The following is a 14,383-nucleotide window of genomic DNA, read 5'->3' on the forward strand; positions in this document are numbered from 1 at the left end:
TGTCCCTGCACTGACTGGGACTAACACACAGCCCCCCAACTGGTGAGACTGGCATCGGTAGTCATTACCATCCACTGAGGCACCTCAAGGTCCACCCCATGGCACAAGTTGTCTTGGGTAAGTCACCACGAAAGACTGGACCTGGCGAACTCTACGAGCAGTAACGGAAGATAAAACTGCTCTAACATTGGATCCCAACGTGACAATAAGTTTAATTTCCCTGTTAAATGTAACTTTGCTTTTTCATGTTCAACCTTTTGTTTTTGGTTACTGTTCTTGGTTCAGTTCCCCTATTCGATGTGAACCGACCTGATATGGTCTCTACCATGAAGGTCGGTATAGAAAAGTGTTAAATAAAATAAATAAATAATGCTTTCTGTAGAAGTCTCATATGAGCAAATGCCCATGGGACCAACTCCAAGGGCGAGGCCATGGAGCAGAGGACCTGTAAGTAATCCCAGACCCTGGACACTCGCATTTCTAACAGGTGTTGTACTTGTAGCTTCAGAATCCGCTCCTCTGTGAGAAAAACCTTGCCCACACGGGTATCGAAGTGTGCGCACAAGAAATCCAGGACCTATGAGGGGGAGAGGCGGTTCTTAGCTAGGTTTATGACCCAACCCAAGGATCTCAAGGGGTGCAACATCACATCTATCTTCCTCTATACTGCTCCATGGTGAGACCTCACCTTGAATACTGTGTACAATTCTGGTCGCCGCATCTCAAAAAAGATATATTTGCGATGGAGAAGGTACAGAGAAGGGCAACCAAAATGATAAAGGGGATGGAACAGCTCCCTTATGAGGAAAGGCTGAAGAGGTTGGGGCTGTTCAGCTTGGAGAAGAGACGGCTGAGGGGGGATATGATAGAGGCCTTTAAGATCATGAGAGGTCTTGAACGAGTAGATGTGAATTGGTTATTTACACTTTTGAATAATAGAAGGACTAGGGGGCATTCCATGAAGTTAGCAAGTAGCACATTTAAGACTAATGAGAGAAAATTCTTTTTCACTCAACGCACAATAAAGCTCTGGAATTTGTTGCCAGAGGATGTGGTTAGTGAAGTTAGTGTAGCTGGGTTCAAAAAAGGTTTGGATAAGTTCTTGGAGGAGAAGTCCATTAACGGCTATTAATCAAGTTTACTTAGAGAATAGCCACTGCTATTAATTGCATCAATAGCATGGGATCTTCTTAGTGTTTGGTAATTGCCAGGTTCTTGTGGCCTGGTTTGGCCTCTTTTGGAAACAGGATGCTGGGCTTGTTGGACCCTTGGTCTGACCCAGCAAACAATTTCTTATGTTCTTATGTTCTGTTTGCAAAGGTCCTTCAACTTTGCTCGAATGAGCCAATCATCCAGATATAGATGCACCAGAACCTCATCTTTTCTGAGAGCTGCTGCTACAACCACTATCATCTTGGTGAAAGTTCTTGAAGCCATGACTAGACTGAACGAAAGAGCGCAAAACTGATAATGTTTCCCAAGGATCATGAACCTGAGATATCTTTGATGATCTTGGCATATCTCGATGTGTTAATACACTTCCGTGAGATCCAAGGAAGCCAAAAACTCTCCGCTTCGCACTACCGCTATGACAGACCTGAGAGTTTCAATCCTAAAACGGGGGACCCTGAGGGCTGCATTCACCTTCTTTAAGTCCAGCATTGGACGAAAAGTCCCTTCCTTCTTCGGCACCACAAAATAAATGGAGTACCTTCCCATCTCCCTCTCGTCTCTGTGAATGGGAATGATAGCCCCCAGCGTTCTTAGGCTTTAGATAGTCTGTTAGATGACAAGTTTCTTTGCTGGAGAGGCACAAGGGGATATCATGAACAGGTTTCTTAGCAGCCGAGCAAATTCTAAAGCATAACCTTATTTCTATGATGCTTAGAACCCACTGGTCCGAAGTGATCTTGGCCCACTCCTCATAAAAAAGGGTTAACAGAGTCCCGATAGTCGGAACTGAGAGGGCTGGGCTTGCTTCGTTGTGCGAATTTGGTCCCGCTAGGCCCTTGGCTGGAGCTGTTCCAGTTCGCATTCCGGCCATGAAAGGACTGGGAATAGGACTGGAACCTCTCCGAGGATTGCTTCTGGCCTGCACCTGGAGCTCTGCTCTGACGGAAACACCTCTGTACTCGAAAACAAGAATGAACCGGAAGAAAATACTTTGGACCTTTAGACTTGTCCTCTGATAACTTGTGCACTTTATTGTCACCGAGCTGCTTTATCATAAGAACATAAGAAATTGCCATGCTAGGTCAGAGCAAGGGTCCATCAAGTCTATTTCCAACAGAGGCCAAAACCAGGCCACAAGAACCTGGCAGTTACCCAGACACTAAGAAGATCCCATGCTGCTGCTGAAATTAATAGCAGTGGCTATTCCCTAAGTAAAATTGATTAATAGCCATTAATGGACTTCTCCTCCAAGAACTTATCCAAACCTTTTTTGAACCCAGCTACACTAACTGCACTAACCACATCCTCTGGCAACAAATTCCAGAGCTTTATTGTGCGTTGAGTGAAAAAGATTTTTCTCCGATTAGTCTTAAATGTGCTACTTGCTAACTTCATGGAATGCCCCCTAGTCCTTCTATTATTCAAAAGTGTAAATAACCAATTCACATCTACTCGTTCAAGACCTCTCATGATCTTAAAGACCTCTATCATATCCCCCCTAAGCCGTCTCTTCTCCAAGCTGAACAGCCCTAACCTCTTCAGCCTTTCCTCATAGGGAAGCTGTTCCATTCCCTTTATCATTTTGGTTGCCCTTCTCTGTACCTTCTCCATTGCAACTATATCTTTTTTGAGATGCGGCGACCAGAATTGTACACAGTATTCAAGGTGTGGTCTCACCATGGAGCGATATAGAGGCATTATGACATTTTCCGTTCTATTAACCATTCCCTTCCTAATAATTCCTAACATTCTATTTGCTTTTTTGACTGCTGCAGCACACTGAGCCGACGATTTTAAAGTATTATCCACTATGATGCCTAGATCTTTTTCCTGGGTGTTAGCTCCTAATATGGAACCTAACGTCGTGTAACTACAGCAATGGTTATTTTTCCCTATATGCAACACCTTGCACTTGTCCACATTAAATTTCATCTGCCATTTGGATGCCCAATCTTCAAGTTTTGCAAGGTCCTCCTGTAATGTATCACAGTCTACTTGTGATTTAACTACTCTGAATAATTTTGTATCATCCGCAAATTTGATAACCCCACTCGTCGTATTCCTTTCCAGATCATTTATATATATATTGAAAAGCACCGGTCCAAGTACAGATCCCTGAGACACTCCACTGTTTACCCTTTTCCACTGAGAAAATTGACCATTTATTCCTACTCTCTGTTTCCTGTCTTTTAACCAGCTTGTAATCCACGAAAGGACATCGCCTCCTATCCCATGACATTTTAGTTTTCGTAGAAGCCTTTCATGAGGGACTTTGTCAAACGCCTTCTGAAAATCCAAATACACTACATCTACCGGTTCACCTTTATCCACATGTTTATTAACCCATTCAAAAAAATGAAGCAGATTTGTTAGGCAAGACTTCCCTTGGGTAAATCCATGTTGACTATGTTCCATTAAATCATGTCTTTCTATATGCTCTACGATTTTGATCTTGAGAATAGTTTCCACTATTTTTCCCGGCACTGAAGTCAGGCTCACTGGTCTATAGTTACCCGGATCGCCCCTGGAGCCTTTTTTAAATATTGGGGTTACATTGGCCACCCTCCAGTCTTCAGGTACAATGGATGATTTTAATGATAGGTTACAAATTTTAACTAATAGATCAGAAATTTCATTTTTGAGTTCCTTCAGAACCCTAGGATGCATACCTTCTGGTCCAGGTGATTTGCTACTCTTTAGTTTGTCAATCTGGCCTACTACATCTTCCAGGTTCACAGTGATTTTGTTCAGTTCGTCTGACTTATCTCCCCTGAAAACCATCTCTGGAACTGGTATCTCCCCAACATCCTCATTAGTAAACATGGAGGCAAAGAATTCATTTAGTCTTTCTGCAATGGCCTTATCTTCCCTAAGAGCCCCTTTAACCCCTCTGTCATCTAATGGTCCAACTGACTCCCTCACAGGTTTCTTGCTTTGGATATATTTAAAAAAATTGTTATTATTAGTTTTTGCCTCTATGGCCAATTTCATTTCAAATTCTCTCTTCGCCTATCTTATCAATGTTTTACATTTAGCTTGACAATGCTTATGTTTTATCCTATTTTCTTCAGATGGATCCTTCTTCCAATTTTTGAAGGATTTTTTTTGGCTAAAATAGCTGCTTTCACCTCACCTTTTAACCATGACGGTAATCGTTTTGCCTTCCTTCCACCTTTCTTAATGCGCGGAATACATATGGACTGCGCCTCTAGGATTGTATTTTTAAACAATGTCCATGCCTGTTGAACACTTTTAACCTTTGCAGCTGCACCTTTCAGTTTTTTTCTATTTTCCTCATTTTATCAAAGTTTCCCCTTTTAAAATTTAGTGTTAGAGCTGCAGATTTACTTATTGTCCCCCTTCCATTTATTAGTTTAAATTTGATCATGTTATGATTACTGTTGCCAAGTGGCCCCACCACCGTTACTTCTCTCACCAAATCTTGCGTTCCACTAAGAATTAAATCTAAAATAGCTCTCTTGTTGGTTCCTGAACCAATTGCTCCATGAAGCAATCATTTATTACATCCAGGAACTTTATGTCTCTAGCAAGTCCTGATGTTACATTTACCCAGTCAATATTGAGGTAATTGAAATCTCCCATTATTATTGCACAGCCAAATTGGTTTGCTTCCCTGATTTCTCTTAGCATTTCATCATCTGTCTGACCATTTTGTCCACATGGACGGTAGTATACTCCTGTCACTATACTCTTACCCAATACACATGGGATTTCTACCCATATAGATTCTACTGAGCATTTTGTATGATCTTTATCCTGTTGGACTCTATACCCTCCCGGACAAAAAGTGCCACACCCCCACCATTGCGATATAATTTGTATCCTGATATAGCACTGTCCCATTGGTTATCCTCCTTCCACCAAGTCTCTGTGATGCCAATTATGTGAATCTCATCATTTGCTGCTATACACTCTAACTCTCCCATCTTACTTCTTAGACTTCTGGCATTGGCATACCGACATTTCAATGTGGTTTTTGCTTGTTTTTTCAGTTGTTTGGGATAATTCGGAAATCATTAGCTTTGGTGATTCTTTTACATATAGGCATATGAACTATGTTTGCATTTAATGGAACCTCTCTGTTGGGATGCCTTAATTCTCCTGTTTCATTAGTATCCTTCAAGGATACATTTCTCCGAACCATGCACTGCTGAGTGACTGCTCCAAGTCCTCTCCAAAAACTGCTCTAAGTCCTCTCCAAAAAGGAGCTTGCCCTTAAAGGGGAGCGCCCCGAGCTGAGCCTTTGACGAAATGTCCGCTGAACAATTCCGCAACCACAAGAGCCTTCTAGCTGAAACCGCAGAGACCATCATCCTAGAAGAGGTGAGAATAAGATCATAAAAAGTGTCAGCCCCAAATGCTTCCAAATGCTCCACTCATTTGGAGTCCTGGGGTGAAAGATCCCTGGCACTCTGTAGCTGCTGCACCATTGCAGGCTTGCACAAAGTATAAAACTGCTGCATTCTGCCGCACGGATGCCCATAAGAACATAAGAACATGCCATACTGGGTCAGACCAAGGGTCCATCAAGCCCAGCATCCTGCTTCCAACAGTGGCCAATCCAGGCCATAAGAACCTGGCAAATACCTGGCAAGTACCCAGAGCAGAGACTTCAAATATCTTTTTAAGATGCACCTCGAGCTTTTTGTCCTGCAGATCCTTCAGCGCTGCCACCTCAGCAACTGGAATGCTGGTTCTCTTGGTAACCCCCAACACAGAAGCATCCAGGTTCAGCACCTTCAAAAGCTCCAGGGTCTCCTCAGGCAAGGGATAAAGCTTATCCATAGCCCTGCCAACCATTAGCCTGGTCTCGAGTGTCCCACTCCCTGACCATCAACTGCTTAACCATTCTGTGAAAAGGAAAGGTCCTAACCAGGCCCCTCAAACCAGCCATAACTGGATCCACCGTGACCTGGTGAGGCTCCTCCTATGGAACCACTATTCCCAGCTCCGCCAGGACATGTGGAAATAGAGAGCTGCTGCTACAACCACTATCACCTTGGTGAAAGTTCTCGAAGCCGTGACTAGACCTAATGAAAGAGCGTAAAACTGGAACAGGTGTACTACCTTTGGATCGTCACCCTCCATAGCGGAAACCTTGCAGGCTCCTTCCTCCTGATCCAATCCAGTATGGGAAGGAGAGTCAACAAGAGGCAAATCCCCAAAGGGCAGCCCCTGATCGGATTTGTCGGAGGAAAGGTCATCTGCCGCTCTATGTGCCGCTGGACCCTTGACTGTACAAACTCTGGTAGACCCTGGCATCCCCGATGACCTAGGCAATGTACTGGGCGGGTTCCCCGGGGCCCTGCCACTGATAGAGGCACTCCTCTTGCCTCTACTGGCCATGCACGCCTCATGCATTAATAGAATAAAATCTGGGGAAAAATGTGCAGGCCCACAGAAATCCCATCCCAGGGGATCAGGGCTCTTCCCCGGATGCCCACCTGAGGGCCCCTGGGCCACCTGCGGGCTCGAATCATCTGGCGAAAGCGCTGGATGGAGATCCCCCCCACCTGCAGCTCTTTCCTCCGCAGTCGCAAAAGTTTCTAAGATGGCCACTGTTCTTGTGCTTGGCGGGAATGGGTCGGTAGTGCCTTGCCAATCAGCTGGCGAACTAGCAGGACTGCACTATTTTGAGGACGCCATCCGAGAGACCCGTGACGAGCCCTCCCCTCTGGGGAGGCAGCGAGAATATCGGCCGAGATAAGAGAGCTGCGTACTGTGCTCCCCTCTCTCGGAGCAGCAATTGACACGTGGCATGGCTGGCGCGAGAGGGCACTATGGATGCCGACTCGAACAATAAGGAGATCAGGATCCGTGGGACTGCAAAACAGCTCAGACACCCAGCATCCGCTCATTCCCAACGACGGATGGGAGCCAGAAAGCACCAGCCAAACGCTTTTCAGCTGTCGTGTCTGAATGTCCCAGTCTTTTACTTTTTTTTTTTTTTTTTTTTTAAAGGAAATTTGTCAAGAAAAAAAAATAAGAACAAGAGTACTTCTCTGAAGAAAGTAGCAAAGGCTTCCCTCGATCCTTATTGAAGGGAAGGGAGCTGGACCACCAGCTGTCACCCCCGGCGTCACAGAGAGCAAATTGGGGTTCCCAACCCCTGCTCGTTTGTAACCTGCTACCAGGAGGGATGGTGCCATCAGGACCTGGCAACCTCCTGGGAGGAAAATCTCAACTTTTTTTTTTTTTGTATGCTCAGGTACAGAACCACAGGTTTTCAACCACCTCCATCTGCTGGAGATAGAGAAATACTGAGGAGATGCAGGTGGTATACCAGGTTAAGAGGTGGTGCCTGCAAAACTTTCTCTGTCGCCATCTGCTGGAAGGGAGGCAAAACCCAGGAGTCTGGACTGATCTGGGTATGTACAGTATGTATGTATCAGTCTGTATGTATGTATGTATCAGTATGTATGTATCAGTCTGGACTGATATGGGTATGTTAAGGCCTTTTGATATCCCTTACCCTTGGCGAGCCCAGACGCTGATCACGAGGCAAGTCCTCCGCCGCTACTCTCAACACCGCGCCACCCCTCCGGCCACCCCCCCACCGGCAACCCGGCAACCAAGCAGCCAATCAAAAGCTCAGAGAGGGAGCTTTAAATCAGCAGCTCCTTCGGTGTCATGCGCCGAAGGAGCGCGTCAAAGGGGCCGGCCCCTTTGTGCGCCCCTTCGTGCAGCCACTGAGTGAAGGAGAAGAGAGAAACCGCTATCCTCATTCTGCCCAGACCCACTCATCCAACCACCCCAGCATGCATCCAGGCACTCCAGCATTCATCCAGCCACCCCAGCGTGCATCCAGGCACTCCAGCATTCATCCAGCTACCCCAGCGTGCATCCAGGCACTCTTCCAGCCACACCAGCATTCAGCCAGCCAATCCAGCAGGCCTCCAGCCACTCCAGCACCTACTCTAATACAACCGCATCACAGATCATCCCGACCTCTTCTAGCAACAACCTTGTCCTCACCAAGCAGCTTCTAGAACTCATCCTGACCTTATCCAGAAACCTTCAGCTTTGTTTCCTCACTCGCACACAATGATTCAAGTGTTCCCCATCCCCATTATCTCTCACCCTTTCCTTAGCAGACATAAACCACCGATCCTCAATCATCAACACTCAAAGAGATCATTGATCCCTATCATGACTTCACCCCTTACTCAATTCCTGGGCCTCTCTCTAATTACCCTAACGCTTCTCAACTCCCAATCCCTCACAAAAAAATCACATATCCTCAATGACTACCTCCTGGACTCTCAACCTGCTATCTGCGCAATCACTGAAACATGGTTGCAAAACACAGACACTGCCTTAATTAACCAATTGCCACTACAAGTATATGACATATTCTCCTTACCCAGACAAAAGAAAAGAGGAGGAGGAATATTGCTAGCTGCAAAAAAAAAAAATTGAGAATATCTCATCAACCAGTGATCTCAACGACCAAACTAGAAATTGGGCTATTTAAATCGAACATGCTACAAATCTGTCTAATATATGCCCCCCCCCCGGGCTCCTAGAGTCTGACCCCTCCCCACTCATCGAAATCGTCACCAAACACATCAACACGGATGCCCCTGCCATCATCTTAGGGGACTTCAACATACATGCTGACTCCCCATCTCCTACCCCCAACTGTGAAGCCCTCTTATCCTCTTTCCAAGCCATGGGTTTCAAGCAAATTATAAATAAACCCACCCATAAAGCTGGCCACACTCTGGACCCCATTTTCATAAATGAACCCATCTCGCCCAATACCCCTCCCACCTGTACCCCCATCCCCTGGTCTGATCACTCACTGATCACTACCGAACTATCAATAAAGAGAAAACAGACTCACTGCATTCCCAAAACAACAATATGGTTCAGAAAACCATGCTCAATGGATGACCTTAGCTCAAACCTGGCCAAGGACCTACCCAATTTGGATCTCACCAACGCCGACACAGCTATGACATCATGGCTTAACATCACTCATTCAGTAGCTAACAAAATCTGCCCTTTGACTTCTAAAGAAATCAACCCAGCTCTTTCAAATAAGAAACCTTGGTTCTCTACAACACTAAAAAATCTCAAACAAGACCTACGACACAAAGAGCAACATTGGCGCAAAGATCCCTCATCCTCCCTTCTAGCCAATTATAAAACTGCTATGAGCATCTACAGGACCACCATACTACGCACAAAGAGAGATTTCTATGCCAAAAGAATACATAGCTTCATGTATGATCCAAAAACACTATTTTCGTATGTATCAGCCCTCACTACACCAGTCCCACCTACCATCCCAGAAGAAGAAGCCCAAAACAAATCCACAGAACTGGCTCTATTCTTCGAGAAGAAAATTCACAACCTACTGGCACCACTGAATAATTCAAACACCCAACCTCCACTCATCTACAAACCATCCCCCTCCACACACAATCCGCTTCTAGAATCATTTGAACCCACATCTGCCCTGGAAATTGAATCTTTAATCAAGAAAATGAAGCCATCGTCACATCCATCCGATCAAATACCCATCAAACTCCTGCTTACAATCCCTAACACCATAACCAAACCACTGGCAGACATCATAAATTGTTCCCTGACACAAGGATACGTTCCAGACTCTCTTAAAACCGCCTCTCTAAAACCTTTACTAAAGAAACCTAATCTAGATCCTACCAACCCTGCAAACTTTCGCCCCATAGCAAATCTTCCATTTATCGCCAAACTAATGGAAAAACTAATCAATAACCAACTCACAAGACTACTTAGATTCCTACAACATTCTCTTTCCGTCGCAATACGGTTTCTGTAAACACTTAAACACGGAAACGCTCCTACTATCTTTAACTGACAACATCCTAATGGGCCTAGACAAAGGCCAATCCTACCTTCTGGCCCTTCTCGACATCTCAGCAGCATTCGACACGGTAAACCACGCAATTCTCATCAACCGCCTAATGGAAATCGGCATCACAGGCTTGGCGCTCAAATGGTTCGAATCCTTCCTCAATAATAGGAAATACAAGGTGAGAATAAATGATAAAGAATCCCAACCCATCCACTCCAACCATGGCGTCCCCCAAGGATCCTCGCTATCTCTCACACTGTTTAATATGTATCTGTTACCTTTATGCCAGCATCTAGAGAGCCTCAACCTAACTCATTTTGTATGTGCCAACGATGTACAAATCTTAATCCCTGTCACAGATCCCACCTCCAGCTCCCTGCACTTCTGGAACAACTGCCTCAGCTCCATCAATAGTCTACTCTCAAGTCTCAATCTAGTTCTTAACACCTCTAAAACAGAACTTCTTTTCATCTATCCTAAGGACAACAACCCCCTTACTCTCCATCTCCCACCATTTGTAAACCACGTGAGAGATCTAGGAGCCATGCTTGATACCAGAATGAACCTCAAAAAATTCATTAACACCACCACCAAGGAATGCTTCCATAAGCTTCACGTCCTGAAACAAATAAAACCTCTCCTTCATTTTCAAGACTACCGGTCAGTACTACAAGCCATACCGTTTTCAAAGATAGACTACTGTAACGTGCTCCTCCTGGGCCTCCCAACCGCCTCAACGAAACCATTACAGATGCTTCAAAATGCCGCAGCAAGGATCCTTACTAACTCTCGGCGCAAGGACATCACACCAATCCTAAAAAACCTACATTGGCTACCTATCAATCACAGAATAATGTTCAAGACCTTATCCATCATCCACAAAAACATATATCACCGATCTACTCTACAACTCAAAATTCCACTCTAACTTCACGTTTCCACAAGACCGATCAGATTGGCTTACAAAGGAACACTCCAAGCCCCCCCTAACAAATCCACTAGTCACACTTCCATCCAGAAACGAACCTTGTCCACGGCCGGTCCGTATCACTGGAATCTCCTTCCCCCGGAACTTCGACAGGAACAATGCCCGTTTTCATTCAGAAAGAAACTAAAAACTTGGCTGTTCACCCTAGCCGATTCCGAAAGTATCATCTCAGACTCAGCTCAACTGATGGGACGTTCACACTAATCCCATTACCCTTCATTGTATTTTACCTCCAGGTTTTTTTGTTTTTTTTTCTGTCTCTCTACTTCCTGGCTACTTTAGTCCCCAAGTTCATATTCCTTGTTATATGTAACTTTGCTTCGGCGTTCTTGTTTGGTTATCTAGTTAATCCCCAAGTTCCATGTAAACCGGTCTGATATGAATCCCTTCATGAAGACCGGTATAGAAATATGTTAAATAAATAAATAAATAAATAAATAGCCTTCCCTTAATGGACACCCTACTAACAGCACAGCTTTGCACTCCATTTTCACAGATCCACCCCCTCCTCTTCACTCATTCGTGCCTGCAGTTTTATTGACCTAAAGATTAAGCTATAGTCTAAGCTTGCTACATTAATTCCTTATGTTAAACTTTGTTATGTTATGTTAAACTTAGTTATGTTATAATTTATTATGTTAATCGTATGCTTTTGCTCTCTACTCTCCCACTCTGTAAACCACTGTTCATTGTAACTTTATCTTCCTAGTTAAGTGGTTACCCCTTGTTCAATGTAAACCGGTACGATAAGACACTAGTCTTGAGTATCGGTATATCAAAAGAATCTAAATAAATAAATAAATAAATGTACAGGGAACAGACGTAGGGATCAGATTACTCCTGTTTTAATTTAACTCCACTTGTTACCTATTAATCAACGAATATAGTATAAGATCAGCACTATTGTGTTCAAACTGAGTTCGTCTATTTCTTCTTGGTGTAATACGCTGTTATGCATTTACTGTCCTTCACACCAACCAAGATCCTCTCAGAGGTGTCCCTTGGACACCCCGTTCTTTATGGCATGCACGGCTTGGTATGACTAGAGAACATGCCTTCTCAGTTGCGGCACCCATGTTTTGGAATTCTTTGCCCGAAGCACTACGGCTATCAGACAGTTTGAAGACTTTTAAGACCTTGTTAAAAACAACATTTCTGTTTAAACAGGCATATTATTAATTTCCGCCAGGTAGTTTTCAGTTTAAGAGTAGAGCAATACTTATGATATGTTGTTTATGTTTTATGAGTTTTGTCTTGAAATTTTCTATTTTATGCTTGTTCTTTTGTACATCGCTTAGACTATTTTAAGCAATTCATAATGCCAAAACAACAAATCAAAATGTAATCCCCAATTAGATGTCTTTCAGAACTGTACTACTGTAAGTTTTAAACCTGTCTAATTGTTATATCTTTTGATCCAGTTTGGGAGTTTCTGATTATAAAACAGTGTTGCTATATTGTAGCAGGAAGGCTTTGTGGTGCTTTGTCTAGAGGTAAGGAATGCGACATCATGAGGTGACATGCATAGCATAGCACGTGGCCTGTATGGTCTCAAGCTAGCAAACTCCTGACATCCCATTACAGTCACTTGCTCAGCTCTTTATTCTTAACAGTCTTGCACCAGAGTGGGGCCCTTGGTGGCCATGGGAGAAATACACAAGGTAAGACCCATACTGTTACCTCGAAAGGAAGTCATGCTTTTGAAATGTCTGGGATGCTTGGGGGAAGATGTCCAAGAAGGCCCAGAGAGTAGTACAGGTGTCACACAGATAAAGAATGATATCCATCAACTCCTAATAAACAGAAAAAGAAGAATAAAGTCACACCTGGCTTCCAAGACATCATTTCCATTCTAGTATGACTCGTTTCATACTTGCTGATGGCCAAAGACACAATACAAAAAAGTTTAGCCTGTGCTTTGTGTTGGGGGAAGTGTTCGATTAAATGTCTTATTCTTTGTGTTCAGGTGGAAATAATCTCACTTGGACAGCCACATCACAGGGAGATACTCTGGTCTTTTCGTCCAGTTTCTGGGGCTCTGCTGATGGCCCATCCTGCTGTAAGCCACATTTATTTAGAATATTGCTGAATACCTAAAATTCAGAGAAAAGGAGTGAAAGACAAGCACAACTATTTTTTTTTTTTTTTACAGAATATACAATCTGAGGTACTCCCTGCACATTTGTCTGTGATAGATGATCTATTGTAACAGATTCCTAGGAAACATTCCTGTAATGCTCCTTCCATGTATACCTAAGACATAGAATATCCACTAATTCTATGCCGAGATCGGCATTAAAAATACAGTTCTAAGCTGGTTCAAATCCTTCCTCCAGAACAGATACTATAAAGTCAAGATCAACAGCACAGAATCTACACCTTTCATTTCCTCCCGAGGAGTCCCTCAAGGCTCATCACTTTCCCCAACTTTATTTAACATCTACCTGCTTCCACTATGTCAGCTCCTGTCCAATGTAAAACTAACCCATTACGTATATGCAGATGACGTCCAAATTCTCATACCGATTACTGACTCTCTGCACAAGACCCTACTCTTTTGGAATTCCTGCCTTCGCTCCATCAATAACCTACTTTCTTTTTTTTTTTTTTTTATTTATGCAATTTTACAAATTATTCAAGAAATCTTGTACAGAATCAGGGAAAACAATATATCTTAGTCGGTACTTATAACATCAGTATCGTCTAAATTTAACCAAGAAAATAAAAAAAAAATAAAGGTAAAGAGACATATCTCTTCTTATTGTTCCACTGAAGAGATCCACTAATAGGAGGGCGGATCTTTACCAAACCTATCAAACACAACAGGATCATACCAAAATAAAGATAATCCCGGATTATTACAGCACCCCACATTATTTGTGAGAAAATATGGAGGATCCTTCAGGGTACATCATCTATGGCCACTGGGGGTCTTACCAACCAAGAACTGTGTTAACTGGGGCGGATCGAAAAAAACATAAGTATTTTGCAAATATTTAACCATACAATTGCATGGAAATTTGAGGAAATATCTAGCCCCAATTAACAAGACCTGAGGTCGCAAAAGGAGAAAGGCCTTCCTTTTCTTCTGTGTCTCGCGAGACAAATCAGGAAAGGCTCGGACCATTAAACCAAGAAATCTCTCATTTCTATGTTTTATGCTCAGTCTCAGAAGTCTATCTCTATCTGTATCAGAGGCAAAAATCACAATCAGGGTTGCAGGAACCGCCATTTCAGTATCCGATGTTTCCAGCAATGCTGTTATGTTCAGAGGTTGATCAATCACTGGTATTTCCATCTCTAATCCATTTCCTTGATTTTCTGCCGATGTTCTAGGCTTTGGTAAGTAAAAGGAT

At 43.6% G+C, this 14,383-nt stretch overlaps 1 protein-coding gene across 6 annotated transcripts in view; it reads right to left on the reverse strand.

Annotated features, from left to right (window-relative positions):
- ASCC2 (activating signal cointegrator 1 complex subunit 2) overlaps positions 1–14,383 on the reverse strand; it is a 164,474-nt gene that overhangs the window by 86,733 nt on the left and 63,358 nt on the right. For 5 of the 6 annotated variants that reach the window (XM_029619475.1, XM_029619474.1, XM_029619477.1 and 2 more), the window contains 2 exons: positions 13,010–13,120; positions 12,708–12,820 (listed from right to left, as the gene is read on the reverse strand). In XM_029619475.1, coding sequence (XP_029475335.1) covers positions 12,708–12,820; positions 13,010–13,120 — 224 coding nt within the window. The remainder of the gene's footprint in view (positions 1–12,707; positions 12,821–13,009; positions 13,121–14,383) is intronic. The other variant, XM_029619479.1, reaches the window with a different exon arrangement.

This window comes from Rhinatrema bivittatum, chromosome 11 (genome assembly GCF_901001135.1).
Source record: "Rhinatrema bivittatum chromosome 11, aRhiBiv1.1, whole genome shotgun sequence".
Classification (NCBI taxonomy): Eukaryota; Metazoa; Chordata; class Amphibia; order Gymnophiona; family Rhinatrematidae; genus Rhinatrema; species Rhinatrema bivittatum.